This window comes from Eriocheir sinensis, chromosome 41 (genome assembly GCF_024679095.1).
Source record: "Eriocheir sinensis breed Jianghai 21 chromosome 41, ASM2467909v1, whole genome shotgun sequence".
NCBI lineage: Eukaryota > Metazoa > Arthropoda > Malacostraca > Decapoda > Varunidae > Eriocheir > Eriocheir sinensis.
The window spans coordinates 13,362,629-13,383,766 of record NC_066549.1 but is presented as its reverse complement, the minus strand read 5'-3'; the positions used below and the strand labels follow the sequence as shown (position 1 = coordinate 13,383,766).

At 38.2% G+C, this 21,138-nt stretch overlaps 1 protein-coding gene across 12 annotated transcripts in view; it reads left to right on the top strand.

Annotated features, from left to right (window-relative positions):
• LOC127009675 (WD repeat-containing protein 44-like) overlaps positions 1–18,025 on the top strand; it is a 58,340-nt gene extending 40,315 nt beyond the window's left edge. For all 12 annotated transcript variants that reach the window (XM_050882974.1, XM_050882972.1, XM_050882981.1 and 9 more), the window contains 7 exons: positions 487–609; positions 3,097–3,228; positions 5,629–5,790; positions 7,063–7,178; positions 11,523–11,650; positions 16,389–16,569; positions 17,866–18,025. In XM_050882974.1, the coding sequence (XP_050738931.1) occupies positions 487–609; positions 3,097–3,228; positions 5,629–5,790; positions 7,063–7,178; positions 11,523–11,650; positions 16,389–16,569; positions 17,866–17,965 (942 nt within the window). In that variant the 3' untranslated portion in view covers positions 17,966–18,025. The remainder of the gene's footprint in view (positions 1–486; positions 610–3,096; positions 3,229–5,628; positions 5,791–7,062; positions 7,179–11,522; positions 11,651–16,388; positions 16,570–17,865) is intronic.
• Positions 18,026–21,138: the final 3,113 nt, after the last annotated feature.

Here is a 21,138-nt window from a genome sequence, read left to right as displayed (position 1 = left end):
CAATCAGCTCAGTGTCATCTGCAAATAATAGTATATCATTCAATCAGTTAATCAGTGGGGGCACGGCATGCCTCACTTTCCTAATGACGTCAGCCCCAGGGAAGAGACAGATATTTTATGTGACTTGATTGATTGATTGACTAGTTTTATTAACCTGTCCGCTGTGATTGGCACGGATTTGGCCTTCACTGGTAGCCTGATGGCATATAGTCCCAGGTCTTTCTCTGCCTCTGTGGTGGATAGTGGAGTGTTTCCCATGTGGTATTGGTATGCTGGATTTCCCCTCCCAAGGTGCTTGACTTTACATTTTTCCTCATTGAATTGTAGCAGCCACTTTTTGTTCCATTCCTGTTGCTTGGTGATGTCTTCTTGTAGGAAATCTGCACTCAAGGGGCTAACCCATTGACCCCTAGGGATCCAGAAGAGATGTAGTTAAAAAGAAGGATGAGTATGTTAATAGATAATTAATCAGATATGTATTTTCAGAATTACTTTTTACTAACTTCATCAATGGACAAGACAGTGAGGCTATGGCACATCAGCAGAAAGGAGTGTTTGTGTATATTCCAACACATGGATTTTGTCACAGCGATTGCATTTCATCCTAAGGTGAGATTCTCTCTCTCTCTCTCTCTCTCTCTCTCTCTCTCTCTCTCTCTCTCTCTCTCTCTCTCTCTCTCTCTCTCTCTCTCTCTCTCTCTCTCTCTCTCTCTCTCTCTCTCTCTCTCTCTCTCTCTCTCTCTCTCTCTCTCTCTCTCTCTCTCTCTCTCTCTCTCTCTCTCTCTCTCTCTCTCTCTCTCTCTCTCTCTCTCTCTCTCTCTCTCTCTCTCTCTCTCTCTCTCTCTCTCTCTCTCTCTCTCTCTCTCTCTCTCTCTCTCTCTCTCTCTCTCTCTCTCTCTCTCTCTCTCTCTCTCTCTCTCTCTCTCTCTCTCTCTCTCTCTCTCTCTCTCTCTCTCTCTCTCTCTCTCTCTCTCTCTCTCTCTCTCTCTCTCTCTCTCTCTCTCTCTCTCTCTCTCTCTCTCTCTCTCTCTCTCTCTCTCTCTCTCTCTCTCTCTCTCTCTCTCTCTCTCTCTCTCTCTCTCTCTCTCTCTCTCTCTCTCTCTCTCTCTCTCTCTCTCTCTCTCTCTCTCTCTCTCTCTCTCTCTCTCTCTCTCTCTCTCTCTCTCTCTCTCTCTCTCTCTCTCTCTCTCTCTCTCTCTCTCTCTCTCTCTCTCTCTCTCTCTCTCTCTCTCTCTCTTCTCTCTCTCTCTCTCTCTAACTCTCTCTCTCTCTCTCTCTCTCTCTCTCTCTCTCTCTCTCTCTCTCTCTCTCTCTCTCTCTCTCTCTCTCTCTCTCTCTCTCTCTTTTTTTTTGGGTTTTTTTTTTTTTTTTTTTCAGTGAATCGGACTCAATCATTCAATCGGTATCAGTCATCCGAATCAGTGATTCAATCATTCCGACTTTTCAGTTATTGTTCAAAATTAAATACTAAATGAATAACTCTGAGTAAATCTTCATCACTCAACCCTAGGCGACACGCCATGACTGCCTCTGACGATGACTGCAGGCTACATGGCAGTGTACAACAGTACAAGCAAGCACTAACATGATTGCCGCTCAATCTCATGTCTCGTACAAATTTTTCTTTGATGCATAACATTAACATAGACCATAGTACATATTATATCTGTTTTTTAACTTCATTGTAACTCTCTCTCTCTCTCTCTCTCTCTCTCTCTCTCTCTCTCTCTCTCTCTCTCTCTCTCTCTCTCTCTCTCTCTCTCTCTCTCTCTCTCTCTCTCTCAATATGGTTTGATTATAATAATAATAATGATAATTTATTATTATTATTATTATTATTATTATTATTATTATTTTTTTTTTTTTTTTTTTTTTTTTTTTTTTTATCATCTCCTTTTTGAAATTTCTACATGGTTTCTTCGCTGAGGCATGAGACCAGGGCTTACACAGCTTTCCCACGGGAGCTGCTATTAACAGTTGCGGTTGATGTGTTTTGTCTTAATATGTTGGACAGTTTGAATAATGTTTCACTCTTTCTGTTATGACTTTCCTATATTCGGAATCTTTCGTTTTTGCTCAAACGGTGGAGAGTATTCCTCCCCTTCCTCCCCTCCTCCCCTTCCCCTTCACTTCCCCATATCCCTGCAGCTGCACTACCCTTCTTTCCTTCCTTCCTTCCTTTCTTCCTTCCTTTCTTCCTTCCTTCCTCCCCCACTTCCTCCTCTCTCACATGACGCTGATCTCCTCCTCCCCCTTCCCTGTCCCCTCCCTCCTCCCTTGGAAAGTTGCATTCCCTTCCCTCCCCCTCCTCCCCTTCCCGTCCTCCTCTCCTTGGCCTGTCCCCCCCTTCCTTCTCCCTTACCTCCCTCTCTGCCTCCCCCAGTCCTTTTTTATTTTTATTTTTTATATTACTTTATCTCAAGTTATTAGTCAATGGATAGCCAGGATAGGCACTGAAGTATTTTTTTTTTTTTATATTGACTAGTGACTACCACTACTGCAGTACCGCACTGGGAAAGAAAAAAATGGGACCGCACTACCGCAACCGCACTACTCCGGAAAAAGTACCGCACTACCGCAACTGCACTACTGATTTTTCAGTACCGCGCCCACCTCTGGTGCGCAAAAAATAACAGATCAGTCTTGAATATTTACTCCAATTTCTATAGCTTTAAAAATTCTGAAATTGTTACATAATATAGTTACCAGAGGGATTTATTATATAATGAACAATTGGACATTTGTGCCTCCCTTTAGTATAAACTAGTAATACTATTTTGCTCCAATGGCATGATACATGCATATGATACTCTTCGCTGGAGAAGAATAGATGCAAATCCAACCCTTTGAAATTTTTTGTCATTTTTTAGTAGCCTATAGTTATGTAATTTTGAACCCAGTCATTTGGGCTGAACAGTCGACTTTTTGTAAAAGGATTTCTTAGTGTCGTAACAAGTTTACTGGACAGTCTTTCCTCCTCAGTTAGTAACCACTGTCTTGTTTCTCAAGCTTTGAACTGTCAGGCTCTCCACATTACTTGGTGCAGGAAGCAGGTATGATAGTGACAGAGATGATGACTTTTTTCCTTTCCCGCAGGATGATCGCTACTTTATATCTGGTGCACTAGATGGAAAGTTAAGACTTTGGAGTATACCAGACAAAAGAGTGGTGCTGTGGAATGAAGTGGAGGGGCAGCCAAACCTCATCACAGCTGCAAACTTCTGTCAGGTAACATAAATGTCACAATCACACAATAGTGACTGTAGTAGATTTTAAGATAGCATTTTCCTTGCATTTAAAGTGTCATTCATAAAGATGAAGACTTGATAACATAAGTAAAATTAATGGATAGCTCTTGTTACAACTTTGTTTCAAGGGAATGTACATTCCCAGGAAAAGGGGATGCTAAGAAGAAAACAAATTAAAAAGAAATGAAAGGGCTCGAAATAGAAATAGTGAATACAAGAATCATACTAAAGTAGAGATGGTAGATAGGGGGAGTGTATGGATCAGGACTGCATTCTTTCCTAACAGTTTGACAGACACTTTGTATGGTGCTCTGCAATACTATAGTGGTTCCAGTTTGTCCAAATCATTTTGGTGTTGGCTCTCATGGGTCTATCCCTCCGCTCCACTCTGCCACCCAACACTTATCTCTCTCTTTACTACGTCTAAATGAATTTAATGAATGATTTAATAATCTAACAAGGCTATATAATATAATTATGATTTTTTAAAATTTCATAGGATAATGATGATTTTATATAATACCACAACACTTGACAACATTGCTTTCCGACATTATCACTGTAGGGTTGTTTGATTTAAATCAAGTTGATTTAAACCACTTATTTAAATCAAGATTTAAATCAAATGATATTTCTAAAAAAATTACTGATTTAAATCAAAATTTATTTTATGATTTTTTTTTTTTTTTTTTTTTTTTTTCATTGATTTAAATCATGCAGGGCAACAATATACAATGGGAAAATAAACAAAGAAAACACTCTCTAACTTTGATATCAATGTTTTCCTTGTCAACTTCACAATTTTTTATTGAGCTGATACAGATATATATCTTCTGTCAGCTACACATGGTCTGTCAAGTCACAAAAACAAGACGTTGACAGACGGTATCTTGCTGAGGCAGAGTGATAGTTTCAAAAGTATTTTACAATGCAAACCACATGTTCTTCTATGTTACCAATTTCCAAATCATGAGCCAAAACATTTAGAATGTGTGAAGGGCAACCTTGGGTTAGCAACTTCAGTTCATTTGCTTGTTGTCATTGCTTTCTCATCTTGTTGACATTGGCTGTATTAGATGCTTAAGTCTGTCCTCGTATAGCAAGTTTCTCACCCCGTGGGTATTCTTTTTTATTCCTCCATGGTCTAGTGGTGCGTGCCTAACTATGAATCCGCGGTCCTGGGTTCGAATCCCAACCTGGGCAGTCAGCGTGGAGCTCACCCAGCTGCTCAGCCTCCATTTCAGGCTGGTCGCTAAATGGGTACTTGGGGAAACCTGGGGAAGGTAAACTATGGTAACCTGGATGTCACGCTGACCCTGTGTCCCAGGGTGATGGGCTCTTCCCAGCACAGGCTCAAGGGCCAATGTTACAGAGATGAGCACTGCAGTCATATTCAGCTGTAGTGTATGCCCCCATCTTTACTCTTTTGATTGGTCCCAGCCAATTGGTGGCGCAGGCAACTGTTTTATATTGCCGTAATCTTGCTTGACTAACCCCCCCAGGCTTCACTTGATCTCTAAGAGAGTTTCGCTTGAGTCCGGTTGATGGGCAATCACGAGGACAGTATGTGTGTAGTTTTGGCAACTCTAAACACTCAAATGAATTATAGAAAAGCTATTGAAAGGGACAAAAATCACCAACTATAGGAAGTGGCAGTAAAGGAAATATTTGAAACATATACCCCTATTTTTCAAAGAATCACTTCACATACATACATGGATCCACAGCCTTTTCTGATACGTTCATTTGCAGCTGATGTCATTTTTCTTTGTGCAATTTCAGTGAGGACATGTCTAAAACATGACATGATCTAGTTAGACTGTTAAGAGACTACACAGAGTTGTGGTGTGGTGCTGGCCAGTGGCTGGCTGGCTGTGGATGGTCAGTCTTAGGACTGGCTCAAACAGTCCAGCCAGGTTACTTATCATGATGGAATATAATGATCATGATGGAATATATGATTCAAGAATACTCCAATATGTGTTTGAAACTAATGTAGAGAATATTGAGGTTTACATTCATTTAATTATTTTCATTTATAAAAAGATATAAAATTGATTTAAATAGAAAAATTAAAAAAATGATTTTTTTTTTTTTTTTTTTTTTTTTTTAATAAAAAAAATCAACAACCCTGATTGTCAGTGTGCTGACTGACCCCTGGTCACTTCCCTCAAGGATTAATTTTGTTAATATAATTTTATTATTTAGTTATTCATGTTCATGGAGACCAAATGGAAATGAGTTACTGATAATGATTTTCATTAATTAGTAGACAAAATTAAAGCTATTCTGCCATTGTAATGTTTGTGTAAGTACTGAGCAGTGGTTTATTTATCTATTTTTTTCTGTTTACTGTATGTAATCTTGTTTCTCATTTCAGAATGGAAAATACACAGTTGTTGGAACATATGATGGTCGATGTATATTCTATGAGACGGATCAACTCAAATATTACACACAGATTTATGTAAGATCTACCAGAGGCAAAAATGCCAGAGGACAAAAGATAACTGGAATAGAACCTCTGCCTGGAGAGGATAAGGTATAGTTTGCTACATTGCTCATTAATGTTTATTCCACTTGCTTAGTTTGTAATCTTTCTGTGTTTACAGTCAGTGAATGGGCTCTTAGCCATGCTATCCCCAATGACTCAGGGCATGTAATATATCACGTTTATTGCATAAATGATTATATGAAAGTAATGTTACAATCATGACCGCCATTATTCTAAAGGGCTACTTTTAAAGCAGATCTTAGGTGAAGGGTAGCTTTTCTATCTGTACCAAATGAAAGAACAGTACCTCTTAAAAAGCTGTGAGGTAGAATTCTATAATACTTCATCCAAATAGCTTTAAAGCTTCCTGTAAAAGTATTACTGATGAAAACATTACTCACCTAGTTCTATTTCTTCCAAAAGAAAGCCATAATTGGGAGGAACTTGCAGTTCAATTTTCTTTTAACCATCCTTTCATCAAGCTGATCCATGATGCAAAGGCATCATCATCATGCTTAAACTCTGGCCTTTACATAACTTCTGATTGGGTCAGGAGAACTTGTTTTCCTCCAATGCCTCAAAAACTCAATTCCTCCACCTATCAACTGGACACAGTCATCCAAACACTTATCCCCTATCCTTTGACAACACTCATCTGTTCCCTTCTTCTACACTAAACATTCTCAGTCTATCCTTAACTCAAAATATTAACTGAAAAATTCATATCTCCTCTCCTGCTAAATCAGATCTTCAAGGTTAGGTGTTCTGTACCATCTTCACCAGTTCTTTTCCCCCGCATTTCATTTGTTGAGGCTCCAAACACACAGCCCTTTTAGACAGAGTGGAATCAGTCTCTTAGCCTCAGCAACTTCCCTCCTCTTACCGACAGTCTTCTATCTCTTAAATTCTGCTGCAGTGTTGCCTTTATATCTATATTCTATTGATATTTTCATGCTGACTGCTCTTCTGAACTTGCTAACTGCATGCCTCCCCTCCTCCCATACCACTGCTGCACAGTAGTTTCTAGTGTTGCTTATCTCTATGCTATCCCTTATGCAAAAGTTAACCAGCATCTTCATTCCTTAATTCTGCCCCCTGGTAAACTCAGGAACAGCCTTCCTTTGTCTATATTTCCTCCTGCTTGCAACTAGAACTCTTTCAAGAGGGGAGTATCAAAACACTTCTCCTTTTTTTTTTTTTTTTTTTTTTTTTTAGGTCCCCTTAGAATATTGAAATATATAAATATAACATGAGTTTGAATTGTTGCAAGTATTCACACTTTGGTATCACTCAGATATGCTATTCCATCTTATATTTCAGATTCTGATTACAAGTAATGACAGCAGAATACGTTTATATGATCTGAGGGACCTCAACTTGTCCTGCAAGTATAAAGGGTACTCCAATATGTCTAGTCAAATTAGAGCTGGTTTCAGGTGAGTTTGAATCGTATCTAGATTATTCTTCATTTTCTTTGTTTTCCCAAAGATTTGAATCAGACTGTATTTAACCCTTAAACGCCAACCATTGTTTATTTAATCAAACACGTTTCAGTCCGCACAGACGGGCATCGTTTATATAATTAAATTCTTTCGCACCACCAGTTTGAATGTTTAGATCAAATTTTGTGGGCTTTGTGACTTGCCAAGTTGTCTGCCAGCATGTCTGACCCACGTGGATTTGAAATAAGATCAATAGTCCTCACTGAGCAGCCATGAAACCCTAAGATAAGAAAACACAAGGAAACACAGTGACAAATCAGGAGGAGAGGACAGGATAGAGAGTGAAGATTATTCTGAGTACAAAGATAACAGTGATGAAAACATTGTAGGCAGTGACAGTAGTAGTGAGAGTGACTTAGAGAGTAACGATGTTATTTCACTATCTGTACTGCACTCTAGCTCAGCAAGTGCTTCCATGACAACAATGCAGGGTAAGAAGGCTACGTATAGGGCAGAGGTTCTCAAACTGGGTGCCACAAACAGTACCTATGGGTGGCACAAGATTATCATGAATTTGGAATCATGCCTTTTTTTCTTCTTTTTATGTTAGTACCAGATATTTTTTCGAGTACCAAGTCAAACTTTTGCGTTCGAGTATCGAAAAGTTCGACTTCCAAGACGTTCGAGTATTGAGTCTGCATTGTACATGACGTATTGCAATTTGGATTTCACCCAGGGACCATTTGTTGAAAACAATACCAGTCGTTTAAGGGTTAATTGCATTTTTTCATAATATATCATACATAAGTTGTAGGAATTTAGATTTGGGGAATGGGTCTTCCCTTTGCCCATTTCTCATAGAACACTTGTAAAAATTGGTGACATGACCTACTTGACTCCTGCATCCTGCTTTGGGTAGGAGTGTGTCACCAACTACCATGACAATGTTGTGCAAATTTAAGCATGCATGAACATAAGGGAAAATACTGCCACCATTGCCTAAAAACTTGCTCATCATTTCTCTATATCCTTACATTTTGTGCTGACATTAAAGTAGCTGGAAAGACAGAGGTCAGAAAATAATCTGACCCAACTGTTTCCATTTTTAAGATTTACAAACACATCAAAAAAAAAAATATATATATATATATATATATATATATATATATATATATATATATATATATATATATATATATATATATATATATATATATATATATATATATATATATATATATATATATATATATATATATATATATATATATATATATATATATATATATATATATATACACACACACACACACACACACACACATATATATATATATATATATATATATATATATATATATATATATATATATATATATATATATATATATATATATATATATATATATATATACACACACACACACACACACACACACACACACACACACACACACACACACACTAAGCCCTTGATATAACGTCATGTCCCGTCCCGTGCTGCTTATATCCGCGCCCCACACCGAGTGCCAAATAAATTTAAACTAACCAATCATAACTTAACCTACCAAACTGGGGGGCTTAGCCCCCCTTGACCCCCTTTAAGCTGTGCCAGTACCGACACTCACAAACACTTGGCTATTTTCCATTAAATTTACGTCCTGGATTGATGCATAAAACTTTCTTATGATATGAACAAGTTCTTCATTTGAATGGAAACCACGAGGAGGAAAATATTTCATCAGGTGGACTGGAAAGACCGCGGTAACCGAAGGATGGGGCAGCAGATAAAGGGAGGAGGGCGAAGTGGCTAGCAGACACTGTTGTAGTTACCAGGAGCGAGTGGTTCAAAAACTATTCTCGGTCGGTCCCCGTGGATTTCTGACCATCTGACCTTGTCCATTATATCCGAAATCTGTTATAAGCGGCTCCATTATATATATATATATATATATATATATATATATATATATATATATATATATATATATATATATATATATACACACACACACAGTCGTCCCTCAAATAGTACAGTTTCCAATAGTACGGTTTCGGTTTTATACGGATTATCATGGATTAATTTTTTTTATGATTTTTAAATTTCCCGCTCGTCGCACCAAGTAGCCATGGTGTGAGTGGCAACACTTTTCTACCAAAACATCTGCTGAAAGCACCCCAAAGCGTTCGAGAAAGTGTGCACCTTGCAGAAGAATTCAGATTTAGGAGAAGTTACATTTCGGGATGAGTTACTTTGTGGTAGGGAGAGCATACCACGTGAATGAGAATAGTGTTCGCTGTATCTATCATAGTGTAAGAGAAATTCTTGCCGCAGTAACTGCAAGTGCTCCAAGAGAGCTGTAAGAGTGGAGATAAAGCCCATCCTTTTCTGTTTGTTCATAAATTAACCTATTATAAACACATAAATAGTAATTTTCTTACCTTAAACAAGAAATTGGTTTGCAGGAGTGGGCACTCCTACGGAATCCGGGTTTCCCGCCTGGCTCAGTTTCTATTCGCCGGCCAAAGTTGCCAGTTTTGCATTTTCTGCTGTAGTGTTACCAAGCTGGACAAGTGAGCCATCCTGGCAACGCTGCCTTCCACATTGTCAGCGAGCCAGCGATGTCATACACTCACACTCTCTCTTACTCTCAACCACAATTTCTATTATTGCTCTCTAAATCATACTTTAAATAAGATACGAAACGAAACGAAACTCCGCGCCTCCCAAATATGACATTACGCCTCCATATTATATAGTTAAGGGACGCATATCTACTCTAACCGAACTTTAAATAACCTGACCTCTAACGGGGAGCCCTCGGCCCCCCCAGCGTGGTAACACTGCACTGTGACTGCAACAGAAAATGCATAACCGTGGGTAACAGCTGAGTCAGGTAGGACCCGGATTCCGTAGTGTTTCTAGGGGGGGGGGGCAGTAATTTTATACGGATTTTCAAATAGTACGGGGGTCCTGGGTCCCTATCCCCCGTACTATTTGAGGGACGACTGTGTGTGTGTGTGTGTATATATATATATATATATATATATATATATATATATATATATATATATATATATATATATATATATATATATATATATATATATATATTTGAATTACCAAGTAAAGTTGCATAGCTTTAGTTTCTGTAGAAGGCAGAAATTATCAGCCCTCTGTATTTTAGATTTAAAAAAGAAACTTTTTTTGTATGATAATAACAGGGTCATGATAGGCAACCTGGACAATCCATAGCCAGCTCTTGGCAATGACAAGTGTATCGACCATGTTCAGGGCATATGGCATGTTCTCCATGGAACACAGAACAACTGTTTTTTTTTCTTTTTTCTGGAAACTGATGTCTCAGTAAATAAAGCATACACTTCAATCAGTTAATTAGAAAAATAAGTCCTCATTCACACTTTGCCTCACCAGCATCATACACTTATCAACATTTATAACTTTACAAATATTTAGCTGCATTTTATTAAGGCACCTATATCTATTTCTTTGAGATAGGAAAGATAACTGTGACAGACAGTAGTGAATATTTTCTTTGCTAAACTCCTTATCTCAGAAAATCCTTTTGTATTCATAAGTAGCCTTCTGACATTTCCCACCAGCTGGGGTTGTCATTGATCCGATGAAAGGTTCTGAATTTATCTTGTACCATGGACATTATAATTAAGGTTTCCCCTAGACCTTCCTCCTCAAACAAGTGCCTCATCAGCACCACTTTCCAGTATGAGGAATGAGGCATAAAGAGTTTCCCCAGTTCAGAATGTTGGTGAATTTTAAGTTTTTGTCCAACAGCATTGTTGTTACCCTCCTCAGAGACCTGGTATTTTGCAGAGGGAAAGGGAAGTTGTAATATGTCTGATGACCACTTTGACAAGTATTTTAGATAAGAAAATAGGTGTTGAAGATCCAGTGTCCAATCTCAGCTTCGTGAATTGTATAAGCTACATCACATAGTTTTTTGTTATGACTACAATGTGGAGAAAGACCCATATTCCCATTGTCTTAGAAATTGTATTCTATATGAAAGTCAGAAAAGAGATAGATACCTGATGCTATAGTGGCTTATTCTTAAAAAAAATATATGATTGATAATATGAGATAGCTAGAGAGAAAACTTATTTTATTTGTATAACATATCTCTCCATGTGTTTGATGTGATCAGTAGTTTATTTTGGATATGTATGGTTTTCCATGCTAGGTTGAACAGATTCCTTTAATTCCTTAATTGAATATATGCATTTAGTGAGTGTATTAGTCAAACAGGTAAAAGTTTTCTTTATGAAACAAGTCTTGTATAATTAAAATATCTTTTTCAGCCATGATGGAAAATTCATTGTTGCTGGAAGTGAGAATCAATGTATATACATCTGGAAGACTCATCATGACTATTCAAAGTTCTCATCAGCCAGAAGAGACAGAAATGAATTTTGGGAAGGAGTAAAAGGTATTTATAACTTTTACAAATGCTACATTAAAAAGATGAATAATTCATTTTAAATAGTGTGAATAGTTACTACATGAACATCTTGAGTTAGGAACTGTGATGCATGTGGTGCTATTTGGATTTTCTATTTGAAAGTTCATCAGATTTATTAAGAATGATGTTCTCCAGTATGTATGTATCACTTCCCAACTTTCTGACTAAATCTTAATCATCCCTTGTAACAAGCCAAACATTATTGACACCAAGGCACATCTGCACTGTAATCTTGACAAGATAATGTTATCTAAGTTCTCTGCAGATGCAAAATTTCCCTTTCTACTGGCCCTTCTGGCAATTTTGTTGCAATGTGAGGAAACGGTTCTTTCTTATAACCACTAACAATGGTGTTCCTCTTGTTATGGTATTTCATGCTCTTTTGAAACTTTTGAAAGTAAAAGTTCCTTCAGTTTGACCCTTTCAGGTTGGGTATATGGAGATGTCTTCAGATTTAAATTAGATTTTGATTGGTTGGTATCTCAATTTTCTTCTTAACCCTTAACCCCTTCATTACTGCACGACTCGCCCCAAGCACTCCTGCTCACCCTCCGTCAGACCAGATTCCCGCAAGTTCACACATGTGCATGGGGGGTTACAGTGGTCCCTTGTCTATCGCGGGGGTTAGGTTTCAGAACCGCTCACGATAGGCAAAAATCCGCGAAGTAGTGACCCTATATTTATTTTATTATTTATATAATATATTTTATATATTATATTTTATATACATTATTTATGTAAGCACGCATCTCTGTGAATTGCACCCTAGCCCGTGTGAACATAGTCACCCAACCACTAGTTTCTCGAGAGAGATTCAAAGTTGGCTGCATTTCACGGGAAACTCATCGAAATTCCAGTCAGAAATTCAGTCACCAGTGTGTTGGTTAATTTTTCATGAGGTCAGTAAATTGTGGTCACAAGAAGAAGAAGAAGAGTGTATCAGCTGATCAGTTCAGTAGCTAACTGCGTGTTTATTTCGGTACCGCAAAGAGTTCCATGAAACTAGATAAGCTTAGAGTAATCATGTTGAGCAGGTTTTGGACTTAACTTAAGTCTTGTCCAAGTGTGGCCACTGCCTCATCCTGTCTGGGTCCTCACTGCCAAGTTCTCATAGCATTTAACGGTAGCAAGCTGTAACACACTCTCCCTTTGTCTCCAAGCTAACCACTCACGAACCAAAAAACGCTACGGTCACTGAGCCAATCAGCACTCAGGATACAGAACGCAGTGCTCTGGCTGGTCGCCTCCCATCAATCAGCCAATAGTGTGCTGTGTATGATCTCACGTGGGCAAACTAGCTCAAGCAGAAGCGGCCGTAGCTGTGTTTTTCATACGTGCGAGTCTTTGTCTACTCATCTGCTGTACGCTACGTATTTCATTTCGATATAATATCTTTTTTAATATTTTCTAATTAAATTTTATATATATATATATATATATATATATATATATATATATATATATATATATATATATATATATATATATATATACATATATATATATATATATATATATATATATATATATATATATATATATATATATATATATATATATATATATATATATATATATATTGTTTTCAATTTTTTAGGCTAGAAAATGCTTTTTTTCCACAAAAATAATTAAAATAATAAATATATAAAAATACCTCTAGTGTGAGGTGGACATAACGAGTTGTCTGATGCAATTTTCTCGCCTCATAGTATAGTGTATGGTGATTGTGAATATGTCTTGACTTTGCTGGTGAAGGTTTCCATGGCAAATATGATCATATTGAAAAGATATTTGCATGGAAATATATTGTTGTGCCGAGTTTTTGTGTTCATGAGAATCCCATAAACAAACGTGGGTAGTTCACGAGTCATACAGCTTGTGGACGCAAAATGTTATTGTAAAGCCTGGTTACATTTGACGAGCATAGAAAACCACCTAAAAATCACGAGTTAAAACACTGTCATCACTTGCAGAAGTGGAAGTCCAAACAATCTAAAGTGATACTTCAAAGGAAGCCCACAGCGTAAGGATTAGTTAGGCATTTGGGTTTGAGTCTTGGTGCAAAGCCAGATTTTTAAGAAATTTATTTATAAAATTGTATGGGCCATGAACACTTCGTGTACAAGCCGTGACGCCCTGGTCACAAGTTGTACAGCAATTGAAATTTTTTTTTAAATTTCCTATGGAGAAAAAATATTCTCCTCAGAAGCTCAACATATACTCATAGAGGAAGCCCATTTCCTGAGGAGTATTATGCACTTTATTTTGCCTGTTAGGGGAAATACAGATTTTTAATGAATATTTTCCCACTAGTACGGGTTATGTCCACCTCACCCTATACCACAAAATCCCACGATATAGCGAAAAATTCACGATACAAAATTAGATATATACAATTTAAAAATCCGCAATACAGTGAGACCACGAAAAGTGAACCGTGATATGATGAGGGACGATTGTATATAATTGATCATAATGAAGCTATTTTTCATATTATATTATACTTTATTGATCCCCATCAACATTTGTTGGGAAATAAACACATTCATATCAGCCAGGGTAACATTACGCCACTTCAGTTCCATGAATTTGTGAGGGTTTTTTGATGGATTTTCCCTGAAGTACTTCTGGGCTCGGTCATTTGTCCACAAACAGAGCCAATGACATCATTGGTAATGAAAAACTGAAAACAGTTCATAGCACTATAGGTTTCTCCTTGTGAGATATATTCAGGATATATATCAGGAAAATCCAGGTGAAGTGTAAGGTAGTGGAAATGGCCTTTGGTCAGCAGACGGATCTGACAAGACAGTGAAGGCAGGTCACGTCACGTGGCAACAATGGCGAGGCTACTAGACTAGAATCTGAGTCAGTAATTTCGCTCTCACTACTCGTACTGTAGGTATCACTGTCATTTTCTGGGATATAGTCATCGTCTGACTCATTCAATGATATGTCTGACTGAGTTTCATCGTCATCAGACCCTTCCAGTTCTCTAGCAAGCTGTGAATCTGACGAAGCCATTATGATAACAAAAACATGCCGTGATGCCACGCGGCAACCTCACACACATAGACTGAGGGGAGGCCAGTGGCCTTGAGGTGGTTGTGGGTGGTGTGCATTGTGATAATATGCCTAATGAAACTATTGTTTTCTACTTATTTTTATCATGTAGGCCTGTATATATTTATGCCCAAAACATGAGGAATAATTAAATCATATCCAAAATACCCAGTTGACTTCAATCATGGCCTGACATAAACTTTTACATGGCTTGGGCATGGCCATTTCAAAAGAAGTGACATCAGAGTCAAGGTTGCCAGTTCTCACAGTAACATGTATCTCAGATAATGCCCAAACCAACCCTCCTACCCTCCTATAACTTCAAATAATAATCAGGTTTACCCCGTAAACCTAACGATTTGCTGTTCCGTGCCCAAAGTTTTTTAGGTTTACTAGAGTAAACCTTATCGATTTCGGTAATAAAGGGGTTAACCCCTTCAACACGAGGATGCGTATACTGCATCCTTGCGTGCCCCGTACCATATCTAAGGACGCGTCTCCTGCGTCCTGACTCACTTTAGCCATCATATGTGTTATTTCTTCCCAGATATTGTACGATAGTTTTCAGAATGTAGGTCGTATATGGTATGGTGTCTCATTTGACTTTCAATATTATTATTGTGTAAGAATGTACACACGCATTTGTACTTCACAGTAACAATCAACTCTAACAAAAAATAACAAAAACAATGAGAAAGAAATGATATATGTGTATGTGTGTGGAGTTCCTCTTCCCTCAAGTTGCCAAGTGGCTGGCTAGTGCATTCTCACCACCACTTCGGCTCTGGGACATGGGGTCGCACGGGAGCTGCGGCCTCCTCTCCCTGCCTCCCCCTCACACCCATCCCACTGTCTCTGTTCTCTTTCTACCTTCCTGCCTCCTCCCTGCGGTCTCCTCTCTCCATCTTTATTCATGCAGGGGAGGGTTACGGAAAATGGGTCTTTGCCTGGATTGTGTTCATGTACACACGTGCACATACACGATTCTGTCGCCCCTGGGGTAGTGGTGAGATAGTGTGCTGGCTGGCTGCTTGGCAACTCGAGGAAGGAGGAGCTCCACACACATATGTGTATGTTGTTTCTTTCTCATTATTTTTGACCTCTCTTATCTCCCTCTTTCTCTCTCAGGCCATAGGCCGTTTTTTAGTGAAAACACTCCATTTCCTGCCCAGTGAGCGGAAATATGGAAAGTGCCGGACTACAGTTTTGCAGCAGAGAGAGAGAGAGAGAGAGAGAGAGAGAGAGAGAGAGAGAGAGAGTGTGTGTATGTGTGAGAGAGAGAGAGAGAGAGAGAGAGAGAGAGAGAGAGAGAGAGAGAGAGCAACCTATTTCCTCTCTCTCTCTCTCTCTCTCTCTCTCGCACACACACACACACACACACACACTAAGCTGATTGGCATTACATCATATTCTGTAAGACTCGATTTTTCATCTTTTCTTCCATAGCACAGCATAATTATTTGTTTATCTTCTCTTATTAAACAAAAATAGTAGGTACTATCTTGCTGATTATACACCCACACAATGTCAGGCAAATATGTTTTCTTAAGTCTTATTTTTAGAGGCATTTACTAGATGTATCATTGTTCCTAATTCAGAATTAATTTGTTCATCATGCAAAAAATGTCATTCCCTTTAACAGCTCATAGTGCAGTTGTAACCTGTGCTGTGTTTGCTCCCCATCCTGAGCTGGTGTTCAGCTTTATTGAACAACAGCAGGAGATTCTCAACAAGGCCACACAGCACCAAGAGGAACAGCAACAGCACCAGCAGCAGCAGCAGCAGCAATCTCAAAATAAAGATAGTGGCACCAATAATAAAGGGTAAATATGGAATATTTGAATACATTACAAACCTGATTTATAAGTTTTTCAGGTATATCAGACACCTTAATCCCAGACATCATGCCAAAATTTTGACTTAATACCAAGTAGGGCACTTCATCATTACCAGCTTACTGGCTTTCTAGCAAACTCTTTAATGTGTTGTTAAAATCACATAAATTTTGAATGATACCTTGAGACACTGAGACATGTGGATTGAAAATACATGTATTCATTTATTAGTGTATATCAGAAATGGGAACTAAAAAGGGTATAATACCTATGATACAAGGTGACATTAAAAACTGCTCCCTCCCACCACCTTTTTATATATATATAATGTTAGAATAGTCACATGGTCCTTTTTTTTTACTTCTCACCTTTCTTTAGCAGGATATGAAATTGTCACATATCTTTTATCTTAAAGATATGTAGTGGAACCTCCATTGTCGAATGACTCAGCTCGAACCAATCAGTTCCCAAACATATTTTCCGAACAAAAAACACACTGGTTTCTGAACAAAATCTCTGTTCCTGTCGTGAACAGGCAAGCCAGCAACTACGTCCTCTGTAGACTGAGATCAATGAGGTGTATGGCTGTGTGAGATGGATGATATTGCCACACATTGCAGAAATCTTTGCAAATTTAGGTCACTTGTTGGCTGGGATTTTTTGCACGTTGGACTAACATTTTAACCAGGTTACAATAAAAAGATATATTTAATAAGTAAGAAAAATGCCATGTTAGACCTGAAACCCCTTGGGCAATCACATGTAGGATGTAGGGCCACTGTAAAATCAAATATAGTTGGGTACTTCAAGGACAGGATATTGATTGTGATGCTTGATGCCTTAAATAAGAGGTGCTGTGTTAAGGTCAAGATACCACATACTGCCAGAATTGGCCATTTATAATTTTAGATTATGGGTATAATGAAGAGGCTGATATTCAGCTGTTTCCACACAAAAAAGTTATGCATTGTGTGTGTGTGTGTGTGTGTAATTTCTTTACCTTTAGTGCATTGGATGCAGGATTTTTTAGACCACTTTCTTAAAAATGCAAAAGTATTTAATGCCACTAAATTCAGACACTGCTGTTTATTGCACAGTAACAGCTACCTTTTCCCTGTTTGGCATATACTGAAGTTCAGACAGACTGCCATTTGGTGCACAGCGCCAACTGCCTTTACAATGTAGGAGGGCAGTGAATAAGCCTTCTTTCATTGAGCTGTGTTGGCCAGGGTACCAGTAAATTTATGTCTACATGATGAAAACTTCTCTATTTCTCTATTTCAGATATGTTCTGGTCTCTGCAGACTTTAATGGCTGCATAAAGGTGTTTTTGAAAAAGGAGAAGCCCAAGCATTCTTCACTGCCTGCTTCAGCTTTGGTATAGGTATATTCACAGATTTGAAAGTGATGATCATATATTACCAATAAAGAGACATATTTGTTCGCAGTTTTGTTTTGTTGCTTGGAAAAATTCACAAATGAATACTCAGATAAAGGAGTTCTACTTGAAATATGTTTTTGCATACAAATTGCCTTTGACAGAGGCCCCAAAAAATCTTGACTTTGACAGAGGCCCAAAATAATCTTGATTAAAATTTGCATTGCTCAAAAAACATTAGAATACTTTGATAACCAAGTAAAAAGGAATATGATCTAAAATTTTGATCCAAATTTGAAAATGCTACTCTTCATGGTTGTGTTCCATAGAAATTAGTCAAATAATGAACCTTATAGTCCAAAAGGATCATATAGAAATAAGGGGTTAGGTTCTGTATCACCTTCTTAATCCCAGAAAAATAAACCGAAAAGGGAAAAAAATACAAATTTTCTTGAAAGTTTCTGGGAGTCCTGGGAGCTGTCTTGTCAGGGCTGGCCACTTCTACTGGGGTACTGTTGGTTGGATACCATTAGCTGAACAGTTCAGCTAACATCACCATCTTGCCACAACATGTAGCACAAGGTGGCAACATGAGCCTTAGGTGCCAGGGAACTGGAGTGCAGTGTGTTACACATTGTAGAGCATAAACATAAGTCAAAGATGGCAGCCAAGGGAATGCACTAGCAGCCCCAGCTGTTTTAGTGTGAGCAGTGTCTTGTCTTTTTTGCCACTGTTAGTGACATGTCTTATTTGGCCTTGATTGTAGTTGCTTCCAGTACAGGGTCACCTTCAAAATCATCTGCCAAGGTTAGCTGTAGAGCTGCTGTGAGAATGTATTGGTGGAAGCACTAGGCTATGCAATATTCAAACATGTTTCACTAAAGTTATCACCACAGTTGGCATAAACTAACATTATCTCCTTATCCAGCTATGCCCACTAGCTTCATTAAGATTCTAAGCAGTATGAGCAATAAGTGAAACATCATCATCTGACAAACCACCTTCTGTCCTTCAGTCAGAATGAAGAAAATGTCAATAATATGTAAGCTCATTAAGGTGTAGAAAGTGACAGAGTGAAGTACCATTTGAAAAAATGTGCAGGGAGAATGCAATGCAGAATCTTCAGAGGAAGACAATGCTGGTCCCAGTTTTTCTTAATATCAAATAGTAGTGTCAGGAAAGTGGGTAAGAGTGAAGTGTGTGAAATAATGTTTTGAATCTTTTGCCCCAGTAAGATGGCCGCCAGCTGGGAGGAGTGGTAACACGCCAGCTGCGACAGACACACATTCTAGGTTTAACTCTGTGGGGGGATGAGAGATTCCACTTATACCCTAGTTTCTTGCCCCACATAAGGATGGTCCAGCCCCTTCCTGATAAAAAATTGTTACATGAACAAGGGCAGCCATCTTCAAACAAAAATTTCCATTAATATTGCAGATGACATATTCTTTGTAATACAGTTTGATTATAATTGTTTTTATTATTATTATTACTACTTATAAGATTATTATTATTATTATTATTTTGGTGTTGGCTCTCGAATTGCTGCATGAGGAGGCAAAGCCTATGAGACTGAAAGTCTCCTGGGCCAAAACCCAAGTCCAGTCATTTGGAGACTAGCTGGATGACACAGTTCAGTCTTTCCATGCATGTGGTGAGGATGTTGAGGTCAGCAAAAATTTCACATACGTACCTTGGTAGCATAGTGCATAACAATGGTGGGTCTTACCAGGAAGTCACTCGATGAATTGGCCTGGCCCATGGTATTATGGACTCGTTTAGTATTAATATGTGGCGTTGTCGATATCCATGCAGGTGAACAAAGATTTAAATCTTTGTCACCTGTGCTCTCTGTCTTACTGTGAGACACGTACACTGAACGGTGACTTGTAGAACATCCGAGGCATATCAATGCCTTTGGTACCAAGTGTTTCGCAGGATCATAGGGTATCGCTGGAATGACCATGTCGTACTAGTGACTATTCCATGAAAGGTGAATTTTTTGCCTAAATACAGGCATCAGATTTCAATATTATTTTAAGTTATTTTGATTCCAATTTTTTATCGACAAAAAACAAAATGGTACATTTAGGGGAATTTATTATTTTTCCCTCGTGCGTCTCCCTTAAACTGTCTGCTCAACCATGACCATTTACTTCATTATTTTGGATGGCTAACCAGGGAGTAAACTGGGTGGCACTTAAAGAGTATGGTCTACCCAGCCATTTCCACTTTAGCGTGCAGTCTACCTCAACTACAGGAACCTTAATACTGCAAGATGAAAAAACAAGTTGAATAGTGCTGAATAATGATTTATTATTATCCAGAAGATTGTTTTCTCGTTAAAATGCAACTGCTATATCCTCCGTCAATATGACAAGTCTGTAGAAATCTTTCAATAGCATTGCAGTATCAGAATGAGTTATACTGAAGTTATCAACTTTAATGTAAGGAGGATTGTGGTGTGGGTCTTCGCTGATTGTCCTTTTATATGGACCGGCCAAGAGCATTCAGATGGGGACACGTTAGGTCATTACATAGCTACAACTACAGTGACTGGTCTATGGTCAGGTCATTACTCAGGTCAGGAGCACTCAGGTAACAATACATCACCAGATGAGGTCTCAGGAGACAGATCAGGTCATTATGTAGTTTAGACTTCAGATACTGGGGTAGGAAACAAATACTGTGGTAAACCGCACGCTAAAGTAGCACCAAACTTTGTCATCCAGGTTAAGTTAACAAATGTTTACAAGAGATTCATAATTTATTAATATCATACAAAGTTCAGATGTTAAAAAAAAGTATATATTGGCCACTTAAAATGCAATTTAAAACAATCTGATACTGTCTGGGTTATTATGATATATGTGAAGGCATCAGTATTTACCAAGTAAAGTTTCACTGCACTAACACACCACTGTCCACTCACTTTACTTTCTTGCTGCACTATCACTTCACTTCACTTTCACTGTTCACTGCACTGTCACTTCACTGGAATAACACTCACTTCACTGGCACTGAACTTCACTTCACACTCACTATCACACTCAACAGTAAGTCAATGCAGCATTGTGAATCCTGTCCAGACACTTGTTCACGCATGTTCAACATAAAAACACAGTATTTTCAATTTTCTCAACCAACATTCATTCGCACTTTTCAATAAACAGCTGCTT